We start from the raw sequence: 21,776 nt of genomic DNA on the forward strand, positions 1-21,776 counted from the left end.
ATAAATAAATTTTGTTTACTAATTTTTTATTCTAAGGAAAATAGAAAAAAATTTCCTAGTTAAAAAAAATAAAATTCATAGAGTAATTCAAGTTCGTATAGTCTGCTATTTAAAGATCACGTTTGACCTCCATAAAGAGCATATTTTCATAGCAAAGCTATAGCAAACATATATAAGTAGATCGAAGTATTTTATGCGAGCCCATTAAAAGGAAATCTATGACATGGGTTTGATAGGAATATTTTTGGAATTACCCCAGAGAATTGTTGATAAATTTGAATGAATCAAGCATCAAAATAAATCCAAAAAAAATAAAGGGAGTAACTAAACTTCGACTCCCTACAGTATTTTAATAAAATAGAATAACAATCAACAAAATAAATTCCCAATTAAAAAGAGTAACTACACTTCGACTCCCTTGAAATTGCGAATATTCTTTAATGTTGTTTGCTATTTGTTGATGTTGATGTTGATATTTGCTGTTGCCCCGCTGCTGTGTTTGTAATATTCTCTTCCCCAAGCAAGTTTATTTTTTGGGGGAATCGCAACACATGATGTCATACAACACAGTTTGGATAAGAGCGAATGGCGCGAGAAAAGTGAGAAGTGAGAGAAGCGAGAGGGAGAGAAGCAATAACAAATAAAATAAAAGTCATGTCTGGTCATAAGAGTTTTAATAAAAATGCAGTTTTTGCCATTTTTCAGTTTTCATTTCGTTTGGTTTCATCTCCATCTTTTCTTTATTTCTTTTCTTTTCTGTTTCGCTTTGTTTCAAGCAAACGAAAGTGAGTTATTCATTTGATTTGTTGTGGTTGGCATTCGTCTGAATTTACTATATTATAAAACATTTTTGGCTCGTTTTCCATTTCGATTTCTGACCCTCATTGATTGGACTTGCTCAATGGGTTTTTCCTCAAACTTTTTTTTTAGGTGCATATACGATATTATTGTATCTGCAATTGCAAGTTTTGTTTTTGAATACAATTTTCCGGGTTAGGATTTTGTAATTTGCAGTCTTGTTTTTATCGAATTCATTTTGAAAATTGATTTGTGTTGTGTTACGAGTGCGACGCGACGCGACGAGTGTGTTATGGATTATGTGAATACATTCGGACATGAGCATGCAAGTGTTGCAAATACGTGTTATTATCGCATTGTTTGTTGTTTTACGCTACGAGTTGAGTTTGTTGTTTACTCAAAGCAGAGCAGCAAAGCAGCGGGGGTTGTGCAATTAACGCTCGAGCAACTCTTTCAGATGCTTCAAACCACAGACCACAGATAAAGCCTCTTAATGATCTTGAAATGAGTCGAGTTTGAGTTTTGACTGGATAGTGTTTGAAGACTTGGCGAGTCTTTCAGTCAATTAGGGTTATTAATTTGAAGAGTCGAGAGTGGAGATACGCTTACAAAGTTGTTGAAACTATCAGCCTGATATACATAGTTGAAGTGTTCGAGAATATATTGGCTTGTATATTTCTATATTCTGTATAAAGTGTAACATATTTTTAGTTGTTTCTACCCAAGATTATAAAACAAATAGTTGACACATTTAATGTACGAACAAAATTTAGTTTGAAAAGTAGATTGCATATCTTGATTTAAAATTTTTTCGATCTAAAAATAATCTTGATTCTCGATTTTAGAATGTTTTTATTTGTCTATAATTTTGTTAAACAAGAGATAAATATATTCATAGATTTTAAAGAAAAATCTGTTCTCTTCTTTACTTTAACTTTTCTATAAAAAAGAGGGTTTATTATGATACCATAAATATTTCAAATTATAAAGAAAAAAGCTATTATCTTTAGCTTTACTTCCCTATTCCCATAATTCCTAATCTCATTTTCTTTGCATAATTCCAATCTATCCCTATTTAACTGCCCTACAACGTTGCTGTAATTTTTGTCATTGACGTTGGTCAGTTTAGGTTTTCACATCCTTTTAGTCAGTGAGACTCAGTTGCCGGTATTTGATTTCAGGCAGCGCGTGTGTGTCAACAACTTGTTGCATGCCGCATTGTCAACGTGGCTGTGGCACAGTCTATCTCTCCCTCTCTGTCTGTCTGTGGCAACGTCTGCTGCCATGGGTCGTTGCGTTGCATGCCTCGCTGGGTTGCTGCTGCTGCTGCCTCAGTTTGTGGTTCGATGCTTTCGATAGATCATTATCATAACCAGACAAAGTTCTGCTTGTTTCTCTGTCTGTCTTTCTGTCTATTTGTCTGTTTGTTTAGTTTGTTATCAGTGCGTCACGAAATAGTTTTCGCTTTTGCCACATTATGCGGCACTTTACACAGCTTGATGTTACTTTTAATGATAATCATAATGCTAATGAATATTACAATGATAATGATCGAATGAATAGACCACTGTTTGCTTAGCATCAGCTATTCAAATGCTAATTGATTCGTTTAAAGATGACTCTTTGCTATTACTCAACCCACAACAATCCTCTCAATCAGCTTACGCCTACACCGTCTTTTAACTGATTCATTAAACAATTTGAACAGATTTGAAAGCTATTCTATACTTAGATCTGATTCACAGACCAAGTGCATTGTCAGTGCGAAGCAATCACACAATTTTCCACATATGCTTTTTAGATATGATAAGCTTAGCAATAATACAAATACAAATATATTGCATCACTTCTCCAATTAGGTGAAGGTGTGACGATTAATATCATCGCAAAGGAGGGGAAAAACAGCGAAAGTGTTTCATATCAGTTATTGCTGACTATACTCTGAGTTTTCATGTACACTGAAGACTATTTCGTGAAGTACTTATTGTCAAATTTAATTTAAAAAAAGTATAAGTTTTCCAAGTAACACTTGTTTTACTTTTAATAGGAATTTATACTTCAAGTCAATGATCGAACACAAATGTAATCCCAAGAATTGCCTTTTAATAGAAATTATTTCAGATGTTATAAATGATTGAACAAAATTCTAATCCCAAGAAATGTCTAAAGGTAAAATTTAAAAATTGGTGGAAATTTACAATTTCAAAATTGAGCGAAAGAATTTATATTTCCTTATCATTTGCTTTATCTACAAAATTTCTAATCTTTAAAAGATGAATTGGCTAAATCGAAAATTATTTCCTTTTAGTCATCTCTAAAATTACTTTTTGAAACCTTTTTCTGTAATACCTTAAGAACATCTGAAACCTTTCTTAACATCCCTTTGAAAGATGGGGTTTATACATGATGATCTTAACTCTATAAATAGGGGTTAGAAATACAACACAAAAATCTTTACCCACATTTACCCTAAATTTTCGAATTAGACAATTTTCCATAGGTAAATATCATAGTTCTTCCTTAGAAGATCGCTCTACTAAAGCTCTCAATGCTATTTGCCAAGTACAACTCAATTATTTTGATAGCACAATTCCAATCTCATTATAATGATGAGAGAGCTGTAGCGTTTCCATGCTCCAGCTAACAATGAAAATTGACAGAATGAAGCGCCACTAATGAAATCGGTATTAACCTCAGTGGGTCAGACAGGTCTAACACCTCCGCTAGAGAAGGGGAAGAGGAGAGATGTGGGGAGGGGCATGCAAATGGCTCCATTGAGCATGCTCTCAAGTAGAACCTGAGTTTGCCCCATGTTATGGTTTAATTGAAAAGCCGATAGTAATCAAGGCGGAAAGAAAAATAAAATACGAAAACTAAAAACTGGTTGGCAACAAGAAGCAGAAAACCTTGAACGCAGCACAAGGTTGCTGCAGTTGTGTAGTTGTAGTCGTAGATGCAATTATGCTCTTGCAACAAATTATTGATTTTTTGACTTACCGCTTACGCAAGTTGTCCATGAACTTTTCCATGTTGACTTGGTCGAGGAGCACAAAGTCCTGCACACCAGCTTCCCGTTGCATTGCCATGTTTGCGTCTCTTTATTGAACGTGCGTTGAAGAAAGAGCGAAGCGAAGGAAAGAGAGCTGAATAACGTAATTAATTTGCCGGCTGCGAGAGAGCACGAAATATTCAGGTAACGCCAAGAGGATGACAGCGATCAAGCAGAAGACGACGAACACGACACTGAAACAGCAAAAGAATTCAGAGAGCCTTTTGCTTGTTTTGTTTTGTTTGCTTGTTCGCCACGAATTTTAATTAATATGCTTTATGGCTTGTCTTTTTTCTCTGCTACTGCTGTGCTGACTTTGCCAATTCGAATTATTTTTGTGTAATAACAATGAAATCACGAAAATATTGATCTATTTTTCTGGCAGCCAATTGGCTATCAATGTTCCGGGGTAAACACACACGCGGAAAAAGGAGAGAAGCGTAACGCACAATAGAAATTAGAGGAGAGCGCAACAAAACAAAACAAAAAACCGCCGCGTATCGCCGCCGTCAAAATGGGTTACATTTAATATGTGTGTGGATTCGATTTGGCGATCGTAAGAACTTGTTCAGGCCGCGCTGCCAGTTGCCAGTTAATAATACTTATTGCAGGCAGTCGACAGAGCCAAAAGCCACAAACAGCCAGCTGGTTTCTGTTTTATCGTTTCGCGCACAACACCGCACAACACAAATGCAAACGCACACAGACGCAAGCACACATTCACGGGGAGACAACACAACCGTTCGGCTGCGCGTTCGAAGAGAAACTGTTTCGGAGTGACGCGGACTCATGACGTTCCACCACGCACAACACATCACAACACAGCAGAGTCGATAACAGTGGTTCGAAAGCGATTGTGCGCAGACAGCAAACTTTATTCACTTTTTAATTTTGAGTTACTGAGCACTTATAATAAGTTTTATTTGATTTTAAATTATTTAATTTGTTTCTCTTATTTGAATTTATAATTCGTAACACATTTTTCACTTTTTATTATTTAATAGTTAAATATTTTAATGTTATTTAATATTTAATATTATAAATGTTTTAATATTATGTGTGTAATTGTATTTTATTTTAAATTATTTTGTTATGTTATTTATTTTGAATTATTTTAAATTACTTTGCTATATTCGTTTTTATTTCTTATTTGCAACTCCGAATTGTTAGCACTTCACTCGCTTGGTTTAGTTCACTGTATGCCAAAACAGGGTTGTTATACATGTCTTCCACAAGTTTTGTAAAGGTTCATGTCTTTGCTAGCAAGTAATTATGGCACGCGAGTGTTTGCACTGAATTACTTTGAATGACTCACGACAATTCATTTGAATGAATTAGTTAAATGCGGCTTAGGATGCCTGTTGTGCTGTTAATGTAAATGCAAATTGAGATGATGACACCAAAGTAGTTAAAACAAACAAAGTTAGTTAATAAAGATTAAAGTTAGTAATAGACACGACATACATAAACATTGCATACTTTTAGGCTACAGTAAATTACATTTAACTTTCTTTTAGTTTTTTCTGCGGAGGCAACAGCTGCTACTATAACCCGTTCCTAAGATACATATTAAGCCTAAACCCCAAGGTCATATAATGCGGAAATTGGATTTGGCGATTGTCAATTTTGATGAATTAACTTGGCAAATCCGTGGCGCATTAGTTTGTCTAATGGGCTGGCCCGCAGGAAATTACCATTTTCAAGGACACAGTTTTAGAGCAGGAATAAACATTTAGACACAACAGCGGACATAGAAATTAATCGTGGGAATTAATTACTTGTAGTCAGCGGAAAGTCAGACAAAATTTGATTGTGTATAAATTGACTGCACGCTTGTTAAGAATTCGTTGCATACTTTTGAGCGCAACAACAAAGGAAATAAGTTGCCTGGACTACCGCGATTATTGGGAATTAGTTTACTTAAATTGAGTTCATAATAAATATAATTCTTACCAAACTTACCATAATGTGTAGATTTTGTAGATTAAGTGTGCTGCAACTTGTTGTTGGTGTGTTAATCAATCGAAATGTTTTATTTTATTTTTTTTTGTTCAAGACTAGAGATGCTGTCATAGGGAATCCTTTTGCTTGCTCCCTTGGAGTCATCCGTTGCACTTGATGGATTTTAAAAGTATTTTTTGTTGTCGAATAATTTAATATAATTGGAATTATCTCGCTTCGCAATCGTCAAACCCAACCAGCATGCTTTTTGGAGAGCACAACCTTCTGCATATGTTCCTCCGCTGTGTGAATGGTGTGAAAGCCACCAGCATGGCGTGGCACACACTTGGACACAGGCACTGTGCCCATGGCTTGAGTCCAGGCATTCGTCGAGTGTGGGAACTCATCCTTGCGATAATAGCCCATGATGCCGGACTTGCGGATTTGACCCAGCTCGTAGGTGATCAGCGGACCCAAGCTGGTGGAGGCCTTCGCTGAGGCGGGCACCGGCAACTTGGAGCGTTCCATGGTGCGCATCACACAAGGCGTGTCACACGAGATGCAGGCCAGATCCTGCATCACCTTGACGCGACCAGCAGCCGCAGCGCAATCGTCGTTCGTCATCTCCATGTACTTGTGCAGTGCTTCGGCAATCAGCGCCACTCGCTTCTCAATCAGCTCACGGAAGTCCTTCAGACTCAGCTCTAGGGAATCGATACCCAGTGTCATGCGCAGTCCATCGATAATCTGTAGCACGTTCTTCTCATTCACATTGATGATGTACCGCACCTCACAAAACTGTTTCTCCAGACGCTCCTTGTACTCCTCGAGCTGTTCCAGCGACACCTTTGTCGCCAGTTGTGGGAAATCAACTTTCTCAGCTAGCAGCAGCTCCACATCGGCCTTGTCGATCTTCAGTTCATCGAGATGCGCCACCGAATTCTTGAGGGAGGCAATTTGCGTGATGGCATTATTCAGCTTGGTGAGCATCCCATGATTGGCTTCGTTGTTGGCTGCCGACCCGAGCTTCACTTCTCGCATCGCTGCCTGCATTTCCTGCATCATTTCTATCAGACGCTTTGCATCCTGTTTCAGCAGCTCGGCGGACAACTCGTTCACCTTGTTGGTCAGCCCACAAAACTCCGACTTGAGTTCGAGCAGTTCCTTGAGCATGCGCTCCGGGGAGTAGCAAAGATGCTGATCCAGTTCCATTTCCTCCTCGGGCTTGGCCACCTCGGTGGGCGTGCTAGACTCGGCCAGCGCTGACTGTTCCTCCTCCTCCTCTTCGACCACCTCGAGTTCCTCGGCAACAGCCTCGCCGCTGGTCCAGCTGATGGAGACCTCGTCGTCAGCCACACGCATCAGCACACGCAGCTGGCGTGCAATGTGTCGCAAGAGCTTCAGGCGATCCGGATCCGGTTTGCGATCGAGCACCAGATGCGTCACATTGTTCAGCTGTTCCATGGTGAGTTTCAGTTGTCCTGTCACAACGGACAAATAGTTCTGCATCTCCATTTCCTTCTGCTCCTTTTGCAGCTCCACTCTGGAAATGCGACGCTCCAGTTTGGCCAGCGAACCAATCATCGAGCCTTCGGCACGCGACGGCGTCTTATCCAACTTTGAGGTGCGCGATGAGGCACGAGACGGAATATTCGGTGGTGAGATTCCAGGCTGTGCCTCCGGTTCCGGACTCGGTTCTGGGGCAGGTGTGGCAGCTTCTTCGGCAGCGGGTGTTGCAGCTGTGGGTGTTACTTCCGGCTCGGCTGCGGCAGCTGCTGGAGCTGCTTCAGGGTCGGCTGGCTGGTCAGCAGCTGTTGCCTCGGCAGCGGAAGGTGGAGGAGCAGCTGCCTCTGGCTCAGCCTCAGCTGGAGCGGGTTCGGCAGCTGGCGCAGCCGCTGCCTCTGGCTCGGGTGGGGCCACCTCAGTTGGCGGCTCTTCGGCATCGGCGCCAGCATGCAGACGATACTTTGAGGATTTGCCAATGAGACTGCTCTGCAGTCGCATGTTGGCCAGCAGATAGTCATCCTGATCGACGGGATCGTGGAGACACTCGAGTTTCTGGGCAAAGTTGGAGAGCAGAACGTGGAGCGCATAGAAGTTAACGTGTCCCGACTCCGGTGAGCCAATTGCCACATCAATGAGATCCTTGTAGGTAAACTCCAGCATCGTTTCGTTAAATGCCAAAGCGCGAAAACTGAATATTGTATTTGTATTAACTTCTAATGTATACTAATTTTTAAATGCAAGTAATTTTAAGACTATTCAAACTATTCAAAACTAATGATCTTGCTTAGGACTACTACTGTTTGGTACCAAAATATACAATGAAACTGTTTGGCAGCTGAAACGAAACAAAAAGCGATTTGAGAATGAAGTTAGTTACGTGGCTTGCCTTTTACTGTTTTGTTTTTTTTTTCTTATCGAATCAATCAATAAATATTTGTATAATTGCATAAATAAATAAGTAAATGAGTGGCTCAAAGAATATTGCGTATACGTATTCTTCAAATATAATAAGAGAATAAGAGATATAAAGAAATTAAATTGAGAAAATGTGAAATTGTATTAAAAAGAAAAGTATAAATAAAAATAAAATGAAATGTCATCTACCATTTTAAAATTATGTTAAAAACAGAAAATTAAAAAAATATATATAAAAGCCCACACTAAATGGAGCAACAAAAATGAAAGGTACACAGTGAAAAAAATTTAGATTTCAACTTAAAAAAAAAACAATCTTTAAATAAGATAAGATTTTTAAAAACATCTGAAATCAAGATTTTAATTTTTAAGAATTTCCCTTCTTGGGTCAATTTTAAGAATTTTTCTTTATTGAAATAAGGTTATAATCTAGAACTCCAAGATTGGGTATTCTAAATTTTTTGTAGATTTTCGTTGTTGATTGAAGAAGAATCCTTCTTGGTTCAATTTTGACATAGTACAAATAATCTTGATTGAAGATTTTATTCTTGATTTTAGAACGTTTCTTCCTTCTGTAAAGTAAATATTAAGTATTGAAATCTTATTCTATTTGATTATTTAATTTCAGCTAGAATCTCCTAGCACATTAACATTAGTTATCTGCGCCACAAAATAGTAAATACATTTCTTTCCTAAAACCCGAAAACAATTCAATTGAGGTCTTCAAAGTTAAATGCGCAGGTTAAACGAGGCAAACGAAATGAATCCTGAGTGCACGTCAGCTTTTTCCCACACTTTTATTGTTGTTTTCAACAGTTGCTTTGCACTTTTGCACTTTTGCTGTCTGCGGGTCATTCAACGAAATCTACCCTCCTCCTTTTTACAAACGCGCACTCCACTTACACACAAACACGCACACACATATACCAATGCAGTAGTGCAGCTTTTACGCGCAACCGAAGATGCGTAAATGGAAAGCTTTTACTTGCCGAAGCTTTTACCACTGCAAAGCACATGGCACACATCGGCAATCGGCGCATTCGGCACTTTGGAAAACGGTAACGTTAACAACTTTTATCATTGCGGGGCCAACGCTTGTTGCTTCAACGTGTGCGCCGGCAAAACTGCAGAAGAGTAAAACTTCGTCGCGCGGCGGTAAATTGTGAAAGACGAACGAACGGTAAATGGTATGCGGCAAATTGCTTGATCAAAAGCAGAAGATATCGCGAGCGAGAAAGCTTCAATTGGCGCGCGTGACAAATTCAAAAGGCAAATTGGACGATAGACAACAATAAAAGCAGGAAAATAACAGAAAAGGAAATTGCAAGGATTACACAAATGGAAATGCGGGAAATGAGCGTGAAAATAACTTGCGTGCAAAGTCGTTTATGAAAAGGTTTTGCATACAAAGTGAATGAGTGTTGGTGATGTGAAGTGATTTCAACGTATGCAAATGTCCAAAAAGGAAACCAAAATAATCTATGCATAGTTTGGAAAATGAAGCTGAAGTATGCTAAAAATAAAAAAGTGTGCTGCAGATAGATAACATAATCTATGCGAGTCTAAAAAATTAAACAAATCTTTGAATAAATAGAAAATATTTCAAAACAAATTGAATTCAAAAGTGAATATTTTAATCATAATAAAATCTATTTCTATTATCTTAAAGAAGAACACGTTCAAGATTGAAACTTGAAAAAAAGTTCAAAGTGTTTGATGTGTTTATTGTGTATCTTTGAAAAGATTAAAAGTGAATACTAGAGGAAAATCAAATACGTAAACTGTTGTTGGCCGAGCGTCAACAAGTGCTAATGCATATTTGTGGTAACACCAAAGAGGCCCAGTTAACAAAACAAGTGCGGAATAAGTAAATTTGGACAGCATTTAAAAGTCTTCATCTTGGGTCTTGGATCATCCCAATGGGGTAAGTGCATTTTTAAGCGAAGCTTGCAACAAATTATGGTAAAAAGAAGAAAGAAAAATAACAAAAAAAAGAAGTTTATAGTTTTTGAGTGCATACTACATATATTTGTGTTGGGTATTTGGAATGGTAAATGGCACAATCGAAGGTTGAATTCGGCCTTGATTAGATAGCGACAGAACAAAACGAAACGAATCGAATCGAAACGCACAAAAAAGAGAATAAAACGAGCGTAAGAACTTGAGTTAGGTCGAAGAACAACTTCGCTACGCTTGCGTTTTGGCACATAGAGAATATATATTGAGCTGTAAAATCAATTGTTCGCAGTGATAATCAGTTCTTTGATTCGCCAAACAGTTGACTGCAATCAGTGGGCAGCAAATCTGCCAAAAATGTGAATGACACAATCACAATCACACGACCCGCAGACACTGTGATTGTGACACTTCAAAAGCATTTCACAGGCAATTACAATTTAAATATGAACTCGAAGAAGAAGCAGAAGAAGATGAGAAGACTTCTTGTCACACAGTTAAAGTGTTTAGTTGTCATCAATCAGTGATTGATTGATGATACAAATACGTCGACTGCGCAATAAATTTTCAGTTGACTCTGAACTCGGGCCAATCGAAAGTGCTTTCCAAGAAAGAGATTGGGGGAAGTGTGGAAGATTGTATGTTCAGGTACAACTAATTGATATTTCAACAGCGTAATTGTGGACCGTTGAACCCTGCCCCTGCTTCTTCTTCTCGCTGTGCCATTGGGGTGTCTTTGCAGTCTGTTTTTACTGTCTTTATGGCATATTTTCGACAAGCTTTCGAATCTTTTCCCCCTTCGATACGCTTCGTTAGATTGTGAGCTCTTTTTGTTTTATTCTTTTGTGTGGACAAATTAAGCAGGCCACTTGAAGTGATAAGCATAGCGACGCCATTTTCTATGCGCTCTGTCGATTAATTATCGAATTGGCAGCTACCTTAAAATAAAATACTCAATACAAAAAAAAACAAAAAAGAACCGAAAAGAACAACTCATGTTCAGCGGCAATCGTGCGCTCTTTTCAGCATATTGTTGTTGTTCATTGGTTGCTGCTTGAAGGCATGTTATTTATTATTATTGAGAGTATTATTTAGTAAGCACACATACACACAAGCACACTAAACTAATACACAGATATTCTAGGCACATTTAATCTAAATAAACACGCGCTACAATTGATAACCAAACACACACACAGAAATACATTTGTAGTTTATTATATTTTTCAGTTTTTCAATTCGAATTTATTTTCGAATTTTTCGCTACTTTTCACTTTCTCTGAAATCCATCACAACCTATAATAATTGTAGTTTTAACGACTTCGCCTCAACACATGTGGTTCCCGTCAAAGCGGGCAAATAAAAAGCCGGAAAGTAATAAATGTATATAAAAAACGAAACATAAGCAAAACTCGCACGAATCAGATAAACATTTTTGTACTTTTGGTTGCTATTTATACTCAAATAGAATACGTGCTCTTGTGCCACAAAAGGAAGTCTTCTTCCTTTTGCTTGCAACAATCAATGCTATTATTGATACATGACATCAAAGTCATTAATATGTTATGTATTATTTTGCTATCAGAAGTGCAGTCGAAAAAGTTAAACACAAGTTGACAAAATTAAACATAAATTGTTTTCTTTAAAACAAACTTTTAACTTAACTGAAATTAACTGTTATGAGTCTTAAATTTTTAATATGACTTTCAAACTGAAATACGTTCCAATGTTCCATTGATATTATTCGAACTATAAAAATATCTTTTACCTGGCAAAAGAAGCAGTTGGAGGACGACTTAATTTGAATATTTATACCCGCTACCCATAGGGTAGAAGGGTATTATAACTTTGTGCCGACAGGAAATGTATGTAACAGGTAGAAGGAGGCATCTCCGACCCTATAAAGTATATATATTCTTGATCAGCGTCAACAGCCGAGACGATATAGCCATGTCCGTCTGTCCGTCCGTCCGTTTGAAACACTGGATCTCAGAGACTATAAGAGATAGATCTATAATTTTTTTTCGACAGCCTTTCGTATGTTTGCACGCAGATAAAGTTTGTTTCAAATTTTTGCCACGCCCACTTCCGCCCCCGCAAATCAAAAAAAATTGAATAACAAGCGTAATTTGAAAGCTAGAGTTGCTAATTTTGGTATATACAATAATTACTATAGTAGTTAGTGAAAATTTGATTGCGATTAGATGAAACATGTGGAAGTTATTAAAGAAATACTTTTGTATGGGCAAAAACTCCTACTTACTTAGAGCTCTTAGTTGCTTTGGCCGATAATCTGGTCCATTGTGCCGTCTATGGTATATTTTGAATGGTGTACTATATCGATATACCAAACATACCATTTGGCATATTTTTAGTATAATACCGCAATATTTTGCCTTTATTAAAAATGGGTAGCGGGTATCTCACAGTCGAGCACACTCGACTGTAACTTTCTTACTTGTTTTATTCTCAGCAAGAACATTATTTTTTCTCTTTTGCCAAAGAGAGTCTTTTTCCTTTCAAACAGAAATCAATGTCTTGCTGCTGCAATGCTATTATTGATAGATGACATCAAAAAGTCAATGATATTATTGTTGAAAGCTGATAGCAAGACAAGATTTGAAATACAATTGAATGCTTAGAAATAATACATAAATTGTTGTTTTGGGAATAAACTGAATTTAAATCTTTACTGAAACGAAAAACTTTTGTTAATTAACTATCAACCTGAGATGCGTTTCGTTTGTGGTCTTTTTCTTTGACAGTGTCAAAGATGTGCTTTTTAACTATACGTTTTTTTTTTTGTTTTAAAAAAATTCTTAGTACTATGACCAAAAGTTTTCAGTGTACTCAATTTAAAATGTTTCAACTTTTTACCATGTGAGTTTAAATGCATTTGAATTACTATTACTTAAAGCCCATTTAACTAATGATTATCAAAATAAAGACAAGAAACTAAATTACAAAATGAATATAAATTACAAAAAATGAATATAAACAAATTATTCAATTCTACAACTCTATTGATAAAGCTCACTCCTCGATTGTTTTGAAAGTAGAGAACATATAAATTTAATTGGCCAGGCCTGTCGGCGTCAAAAAGGTGTGAATAACTTAACGCAGACTCTGTTTCTCCCTCTTTAATATCTCTTTAATAACATCTGCACAACAAAATGTTGCCCGCCACCTGCTGAGCTTATGAAACTTTTGTACAGGACGTGTTAATTGAGATTCGTTGATGTGCAATAATAACTATTCAAGAGCTGCATTTATTGTGTGTGTGTGTGTGTGTGTGTGTTTTCCGTTTCCTTTTTGTTACTTTGGCAACCTTTCAGCCATTGGCAACGCCGCATGAGAGAAGTTCAATTAGAGTGCAATTTAGGTGATGTTTTATTTTGTTGCGAAGTCAATGCGAGCAATGAGCGTGTTGATAACAAACAGCACACGATTTCAGCACAGATGTTCGTAGCTTTTGTATTTATTTTTATTTTATACAATCACACGCATACATGCACACAAAAGGTACGAATGTGAATGCTGATATCCCATCAATTTTAGTTTAGTTTTGCTGTTGTCACTCGCTGCACAAATCGTGTGCGGCTTTAAAAGGCAACATCGATGATATGACCCAAAAGGCATAAATAAACGCAAACGCACACAGACAGACGCAAGCGCACCCCGGGGAGGCAGCTGGCGTAATCACACAGATAAAACACAAACACACACATACACACACACACACACACACACACACACACACACACACACATGAACACGCGCACTCACACACTTGACGAGCAAAAGCAAAACAATTGAATAATACGTTTTTTCGAAATTAAAAAAAAAAAAATGGAAAACAAAAATGTTTAAATAATTCATATTAATTGTGGTTATTAATTCTATTTGTTTTTCGGTTTGTATAAGATTTTAACACATGTTCATATTACGCATACGCAGCGTACGCAATTCAGCAAATCAATTCGAAATGAAATTCAAAATGTGTTAATTGGAAAAGTGACAGTTTAATTAATTAAAATAATAAAGTCGAATATGTTTAATTCGGTATTATTCTTAAAATATACCAAATTGATATACCACAAAAATACTGAAATATGTCAAATGCTATATTTAGTATATTTATATAGTACGACATTCAGTCGAATATGTTCGATGCGGTATTATTCTTAAAATATACCAAATTAATATTCCACCAAAAAAACTGAAATATGCCAAATATTTCATATTTCATATCAATTACTATATGCTATATTTAGTATACATATTTATATAGTACGACATTCAGTCGAATATGTTCGATGCGGTATTATTCATAAAATATACCAAATGAATATACCTCAAAATATAGTACTAGAATAAAATATGGTACCTGATCGGCAGCCAAAGCAACTAAGACCCATATTAATCAGACGTTTCTTCCCATACAACAGATATTCTTAAATTCTATCTACAATTTTTATCTGATTGCAATTAATTTTTCAGGAGTCTTAAATGCTTTAGTTATTCTTCTATGCACATATTCCTTTATTTACTAAGTGGAAAAGGTATTTCCTAGTCTACATCTTTACTTTACTTAAAATTTACGAGCAATTTGTCATTCAAATACCCAGCTGCAATTTCACCCAAGTCTAATCAGTTCTTGCAGTTTTTGTTTAATGGGTTTATAAAAGTAGTCCCCAACGTGTTAGAGTTTAAAGTGCAAAAGTCCAAATGAAAGCGAAAACAAAAAATGTATAATAATAAATCGGACTGTTTTGTGCGTAGTTAATGACAGTGCTTATCGAGTGGAGACGCTTGTCTCAATGTTCAACAGGTAAATTCCCCAGTCGCGTGACAATTTGGCAATTCGAATAAAACAAAAAAAAAGCGGTTGATATCGCCCACCCAACGCTGAAAATGGTGAAAAGTGGCGTGAAACAAATTGAAAACAAAACAGAACAACACGCCACCCACTTTTCGACGTTGTGCATTGTTGTTTATGTTTAGTTTTCCCAGCGAAAATATACAACAAGCAGCGTAAAAGCGTAAAAATAAATAAACCCAAATCTGAGTCCAAAAGCGAAACCAAAGCAAAAACAATTTGTTCAAGTTGGCATAAAATAGAATACAAATTGAACTTATCAAAGTATCGAATGCGCGCCCACGATAACGATTACAAAAAGTTGGCACGGTGACGAGAGCAACACTCACAAAATGAATAAATGAGTGGGGTATGTTGAATCCAAGATACCTTTTTTAATGGATGAACAACTAATGAATAAACAACATATTTTCAACGAGATCTCAGCATAAACTTGATCTACAATTGGCTGACAAGTGTTTTTATTTTCGGAATGCACAAAATAAGAAATTCTTGTTTACTTAATCCTTAATTATATTGAAGATTCAAATCTCAAAAAGGTAATTGCTCTTTTCATATTTACGTGACTACGAGATATGAGCTGAACAAAGTATTAAATTGATGTCACTCCACAGATTAAGACCATAAGTCTTTGACGTTATTTCAATTTAATTATAGAGTATGAATTCAAAATGTTTCAGTCAATTCGAAATAGGAATACTCTACAATAATACAATTATGTGAAGGATATATTATATTAAATTCTAGATTGTGAAATGAAATTAGAAACAAATAAATTTTACATTATTGAATAATTTCATTACTCGGCCAAACGTGCAAATAATGAACAAGCAAGGAAGTTACTGTTGAGTGTGCTCGACTGTGAGATACTCACTACACATTTTTAATTATGTACAGTGCGGTATTTATTTTCAAATATACCAAATTAATATACCTTATAAATACTAAAATATGTATATAATGAAATATACCAAATTGTCAACTCATAATGAACACAAAAAAGTGCGGTACTATTAAAATTTACTAAATACAAAAATATACCATTAAAATACTAAAATATACCGAATGGCTATATATTTGGTGTATTGTTATAGTACTACATTGAAAGTATACCAAGTAAATATACCAGATTTTTAGCCAAGCAGTTAAGACCTTATTGCTTTGGTCTTCGACAACTTTTATAAGGTCGGAGACACAAAATTATAATACCCTTTTAACCTATGAGTACCGGATAAAATAACAGTAGACAAAGAGAAAATGTTCATTCGATTAACATAAATAAGTACATGTATTCCGCATAAAAGAAAATATTGTTTTTCCTTGTGCTTCCCCCTCGAAGCTCAAAAGCAATCAACAAAGAAGTCTTATTGTAGTCTCTAAAACTGAAAGCCCAAGGATTTCTAAGCAACTGCAAAAATCGCTTTTAATGTATTTTAATATTTTTGCGATTTGCTTTTTTATATTGATTGCAATGTTCTTTGGACTTGCTGTGGTGAGGTGAGGTGATATCGTCGTATACTTAAAGTTGTCGCCGTTATCAAGAGTAGTTGCTCAGACATAACAAACATAACACACACGAGTTGATAAGCTGCGTCATCGATGTGTGTTTGACGTTTGCGCTTACGTAAATGCTGTTTAATACCCTGTAAAATCAATAATGATGACTGTCAAGAACAGCAAAAGGGAATACGCTGTGAACATAGATAAAGATTTCAAGTAAACTACTTTTTTGATTGCCAATCTAAACCACAGAAAGCAACTCGAACTTTGGTACTTTGATAGGTTTCACGTATTTGCTTGTATCGAATTACTTTGAATAGAAGTTTGCGACTTTGCAAGTTTAATCCGAGTAGTCAAATATCAAATTGCAAACTAAATCAATTTAAAATTTTACTTCGTAACATACTTTTAAGCGTCGCTTAATTCTACGATAAGAACATAAAGTCACAGCATTTGGGATTTGATCTTAAAATCTTAACTTTGGAATTATAAATTACGTTCTAGTTGCGCGTACTCATAAAGCATATCACATTTAATCTCCTTGAGCGAAAGTTATGACAAACGTCTTATATGAAATCCATTTAATCAGCTTAAAGGTTTTACGCAAAAAAGGGGGCAAAAAGTTTTAATAAATTCACTGGCATGTGAAATTTATTCTAATTAGAACACACTTTCGTTGGCATCACTCCTTCAACTAATTTGTCACCTACAAATCGTAAATAATAAAGAAAACAATTCATGTACAAAGGTCAAGAAACTTTAGGCCTGATAATGACGTCGACTGTTGTGATGACAAACGTCATAACAACAACGTTTACAGCAACAATAATGAGAATGTCGTTCCTTAGTTCCGGTGAATGTTTTGCGTACTTGGGGCGTATACGTAATATAAGCTGATTACGAACAGACACGCTTTGCTTGGTGATTTACTCATCTGGCATAAAGATTACAAGAGGTGGCATTTACTTGACAGTGTCACAGGTTTTAGATGAAATTCATATTCGCATTCTCTCTTTCGCATTCGTTATTATTTATTCAAAGATTTAGATACGCGCCCCCTCAAGACTTTATCGCAACTCTTCGCTGAAGGTATAAAATGAAGCTGTTGGCATCTATTTCGCATATTCATTTAATACAATTCTCCAGAAAACGTTGCTCTAGAGCAGCTCGACGCGATCTTTCATTCGATACCCGAAAGTGTGATAAATAGCATGGCAAAAGAATATCAAAAAATTATATTTTCAAGGAAAAGTTTTAAAGAACTTTAAGGAAACACCACAAAAATTGCAATTGAGACTGTGATATTTAAAAATCAAAGAATACATTTGAAATTATTAGCATAATAATTCATTTAAGAAATTTTTCAAAACATAAATTAAAAGTTCAACATGTGGTTCAACATTTTCAACTCGGGAATTTTTTATAAAGATTTTCGCCGTCAGCTGCTCGTCACATTAAGTGGTATGTTCAAAGGGAAAATCAAAGCAGAAGTAGTGCTTATAAAGGAAAAGTAATTACTAAGGGAATTTAATAGAGTAAAGAGCAGAAATCTATAAGCAATGCCTTAGCACTTTGTGACTAGGTCACCTTCAAGCCTTCACACACAATCTCTCTAGAGTAAATTGTCTAGCTAAATAAAAAATTCTTTTGCAAACAAAAGATAATAATATGCGCTACGTTAAAAGCGAACAGCGAACAGATTTAAGCTTAAAGGCTCCTATAATCTGCACATATAAAAAACCTCTGACGACCACTGACTGACGGAGTTAGTGACTCAGCATTTATTTATGGAGTTAATGAGGATTAAGTAGAGGAGGATTCACGAGTGTAGCAACGGGAATTTTGAAAAAGAATTAAATTAAATTTTAAATCATTTAAAATGTTTCCACCCGTCTGAGTGTTTCATCTCAGAAACTAAAGAAGTCAGAGACAACAAATTCATTATATAGATATAGTAAGATTGTGAAAAGGAACACAAAAAGTTTAAAGAGAAAAGAGACTTCTAGAACCACTTGAGACAATCGTCTTTAACTTTTTAGTTTTTATTAGTTTCAGACTGCAGCACAAAAAAATAAATAAAGAAAAAGCATTAAGGTTACCTTTAAATCGCAAGAGAGTTGTGAAATATTTTAAAGTTTTTCTTTAAGATAAAAATTTATTAAACATTTCCATCTCTAACCTTTTAAGAAGTGTTTGACCTAAGCAACTTAACGAGTCATAGACAAAAAATCTGGTATATCGATTTCTCTAGTCAGATTGTGAGATAAGACAAAAAGTTCAAAGGGAAAAGCGACTTTTGAAGCTGATTGAGACAATCGGTATTAACTTGATGTAGTTTTAGATTGTCAGCAATAAGAAACGCGAATTCAAGTTACCAGCGCATCAATTGATTTATCCGTAGTCAAACAGGTGTCAGAAGTTCACAAGAATTGTCGCATTTGGCGGTGATGGATGTGTTGGCAATTTGGGAGTTGGGTGGCAGAAACGATGATAAGAAACTCTTTGTAAACCGAAAGAAAATTGAATACTTGTAGCAACACTCATTACATTCTGTCATGGCATTGGATTGGGCTGGTTGTCGCCGATGCTGCCGCTGTTGCAGTCACCGGATGAGACACCACTTAGCTTTGTGATTGATGTGCATCAAGCCTCCTGGCTGGGTGCTGTCATCAGTCTGGGCGGTGTCACTGGCAACTTCTTCTTCTCCTACCTGATGAATCGCTTCGGCCGCAAGGTGTCACTTTATGTTCTCGCGATACCCAATACGGTTAGTTCACAGATATTATCGAGTAGAAACTTTTATGACATTTAATTTGGAATTGAAATCCCGTAGTGCATTTGGTTTCTGTTCTACTTTGCGCAATCCGTTGAATGGCTTTATGTGGCCAGAGTCTGTGCTGGCTTAACGGGAGGCGGCATGTTTGTGGTCCTGCCCATTTTCATTGGAGAAATCGCCGACAACAGGTGAGTGGTGAAAATTGAAGTGAAATTTCCATAACTGTCAATGACAATGGTTGTGGTTTCCGCTTCTGATTTAGTGTGCGTGGCAGACTCTGCTCCTTCTTCACGCTGGCCATCAACACGGGCATCTTCATTGGCTTCATCATTTCGTCGTATGTGCCTTATCATGTCATTCCCTGCGCTGTGGTCGCTCTCCCGTTGCTCTATCTCGTTATGTCCACACGTTTCCCGGAGCCACCGCAACAATTGTTGCGCTGGGGACGCGAGGAGGAGGCCCAACAATCACTTAAGTATTACCGCAACTGCGATGGCCCAATGCCAAGTGCAGAGGCACAGCGTGGCTATCAAAAGCAGTTCGATGAGATGCGACAGGCAATTCAAGCGCAACTAAAGGAGCAGAACAATGAGAGTCTCACGCTCGCCGATTTCTGTAAGTACTTTTCCTTAGAAACTTCTCTAACAGTTGAATATTGATTTCTGAATTGAATCGCAGGCAACAAGACAGCTGTGAAGGCAATAGTCACCGGATTGGTGCTGATGATTGCCAACATCTTTACGGGCACATTCGCCTTCATCAACTACATGTCGAACATCTTCCAGACGGTGCACACACAACTGGAGCCAAACACCAACACAATCATCATTGGCGCCGTCCAAATTGTGGGCACATTGGCCTCCATTTATCTTGTGGATCGTTATGGTCGTAAAATCCTTTTGGTGGTCTCGTGTGCTGGCAGCGCTTTGGGCACCGCTGCCTTTGGCATCTACGCTTTCTACGCGGAGGAAACCGAAGTGGATCTATCTGCTTTTTCTGCTTGGTTGCCTGTTTCCATCATGGCCTTTATCATCTTTGTGGCCAATGTGGGCGTCATCTCGGTCACTATGGTCGTCTTGGTTGAGGTTTTGCCATACAAGATTCGAGCTGTGGCCACGAGTGCGTGTCTCGGTTGCTTGAGCTTCTTTGCCTTCACTTCCCTAAAGGTATTCCCGCTGATGATGCACTACTTGGGTCTGGCTGCCACCATGTGGGGTTGTGCTGCGGTCAGCGCTCTCTGCCTCTTCTACGTCTCCGTGTTCCTTGAGGAGACTAAGGGCAGATCCATCATATGAAGCTCTCACTTTTCATCCATTACATTTAAGTGTATGCTAAATAAAGGTTTTTCTTAAGCAAACATAATCTATTTGCGTTTTAAACTCTTCTTTTTGATTTAAAGAAATTCCCAGCTTGTTTAAATGGGCTCGTCTCGCTCGGAGATAATATTTTTTGGCTGCTCTTTTAAGATTTTTATGGTTTTGGGCTTATTTAATAAACACAATTTATTAACAGGCGCGTCGCATATCTTGTGAAATAGTTTTAAGACTTTAGATAAAAGTTTGTCATTTAAACTCACGAGTTATTGTACTAGAAGTTATATACTGAGTACTTTGTTTTGGTATGCTAAACACTAGTGACGAAATAGTCTGAGATTATTCTGGTAAAATGCTTTTGCTTGTTGCCAAGAGACTACAAAAAATATGAAATTGAATATTGACTCATTTAAAGCAATAAAATGTTATTTGCTTTATCAAATTCAACTCGATCGCATATCGGCTACTGCCCCAAAAATTGCATAAGCCAATTTAGTTCCATTCTCTTTGCCATTTCTGACTATCAACATTCATAATGAACTACAAAAAAAATTTTGCCTATACAATTTAATCAAAGTGTTGTAATTCACACTATGCTTTTAATGTAATTCTTGATTCTAATTAGTTTACATGCTGTTGATCAATCACTTTTGTTTCAAATGAAAAACCAAACTAACTAAACTAAAAATGAATCAGAAATTCATGAATAATTTAATGAGGCAGCAAAAACATTTGCTCATTTTTACAATATTTATGGAAAAGGGAACAAGAACTTAAATAAAAGATAGAAAAGTGACCTAGACAAAATAAATAATTTTCTGTACGTGATTATTCTTTGATATTATTGTCTATAATTATTATTTCCTCAAACAAATCATTAATATTTTTTTTAAAGTAGGGAAAATTTACAATGAGAAACTATCTAAGCAAAAAATTATTTACAAAATTATGAATAGTAAGATTGAAGCACGTTCTCAACAATGTCTGCTGCTCATCCTTTCAATCTGTATGGAAAGTGAGCAACAAGTAAAATAAAAGTCGAGCGATTTAGTCAAATTAAATCGTTTTTTTGTATCCTTTGATATTTTTAACAAAAAAAATTATGTTTCTTAAATGCATCATTGACTACTGAAAATCATTTCT

General features: G+C 36.5%; 5 protein-coding genes across 7 annotated transcripts in view; 2 read left to right on the forward strand and 3 right to left on the reverse strand.

Moving 5' to 3' along the window:
• LOC132792242 (unconventional myosin ID) overlaps positions 1-5,946 on the reverse strand; it is a 20,988-nt gene extending 15,042 nt beyond the window's left edge. The window contains exon 1 of one of the 2 annotated variants that reach the window (XM_060801526.1): positions 5,810-5,946. Coding sequence is in view for 1 of the 2 variants with exons in the window: in XM_060801519.1 (XP_060657502.1) it covers positions 3,796-3,884 (89 nt within the window). In the remaining variant the exon portion in view is untranslated. Of the gene's footprint in view, positions 1-3,795; positions 4,689-5,809 lie in introns of those variants that run through there. The other variant, XM_060801519.1, reaches the window with a different exon arrangement.
• LOC132792258 (protein bassoon) lies at positions 5,848-8,097 on the reverse strand. Its single transcript, XM_060801538.1, has one exon. The coding sequence runs from the start codon at positions 7,952-7,954 to the stop codon at positions 6,035-6,037; it is 1,920 nt and encodes a 639-aa protein (XP_060657521.1). The 5' UTR covers positions 7,955-8,097; the 3' UTR covers positions 5,848-6,034.
• Positions 8,005-21,776, reverse strand: part of LOC132792265 (fidgetin-like protein 1) — a 26,266-nt gene continuing 12,494 nt past the window's right edge. The window contains exon 8 of the mRNA XM_060801550.1: positions 8,005-8,129. The gene's annotated coding sequence lies outside the window, so the exon portion shown is untranslated. The remainder of the gene's footprint in view (positions 8,130-21,776) is intronic.
• Positions 9,279-21,776, forward strand: part of LOC132798513 (vascular endothelial growth factor receptor 2) — a 22,190-nt gene continuing 9,692 nt past the window's right edge. For both annotated transcript variants that reach the window (XM_060810392.1, XM_060810393.1), the window contains exon 1: positions 9,279-10,133. The gene's annotated coding sequence lies outside the window, so the exon portion shown is untranslated. The remainder of the gene's footprint in view (positions 10,134-21,776) is intronic.
• On the forward strand, positions 17,683-20,682 carry LOC132798451 (facilitated trehalose transporter Tret1). The gene is made up of 5 exons (XM_060810310.1): positions 17,683-18,005; positions 19,079-19,311; positions 19,378-19,508; positions 19,583-19,935; positions 19,999-20,682. Exons 1-5 carry the CDS (start codon positions 17,933-17,935, stop codon positions 20,613-20,615), a joined length of 1,407 nt encoding a protein of 468 aa, XP_060666293.1. The 5' UTR covers positions 17,683-17,932; the 3' UTR covers positions 20,616-20,682.

This window comes from Drosophila nasuta, chromosome 2L (genome assembly GCF_023558535.2).
Source record: "Drosophila nasuta strain 15112-1781.00 chromosome 2L, ASM2355853v1, whole genome shotgun sequence".
Lineage (NCBI taxonomy): Eukaryota > Metazoa > Arthropoda > Insecta > Diptera > Drosophilidae > Drosophila > Drosophila nasuta.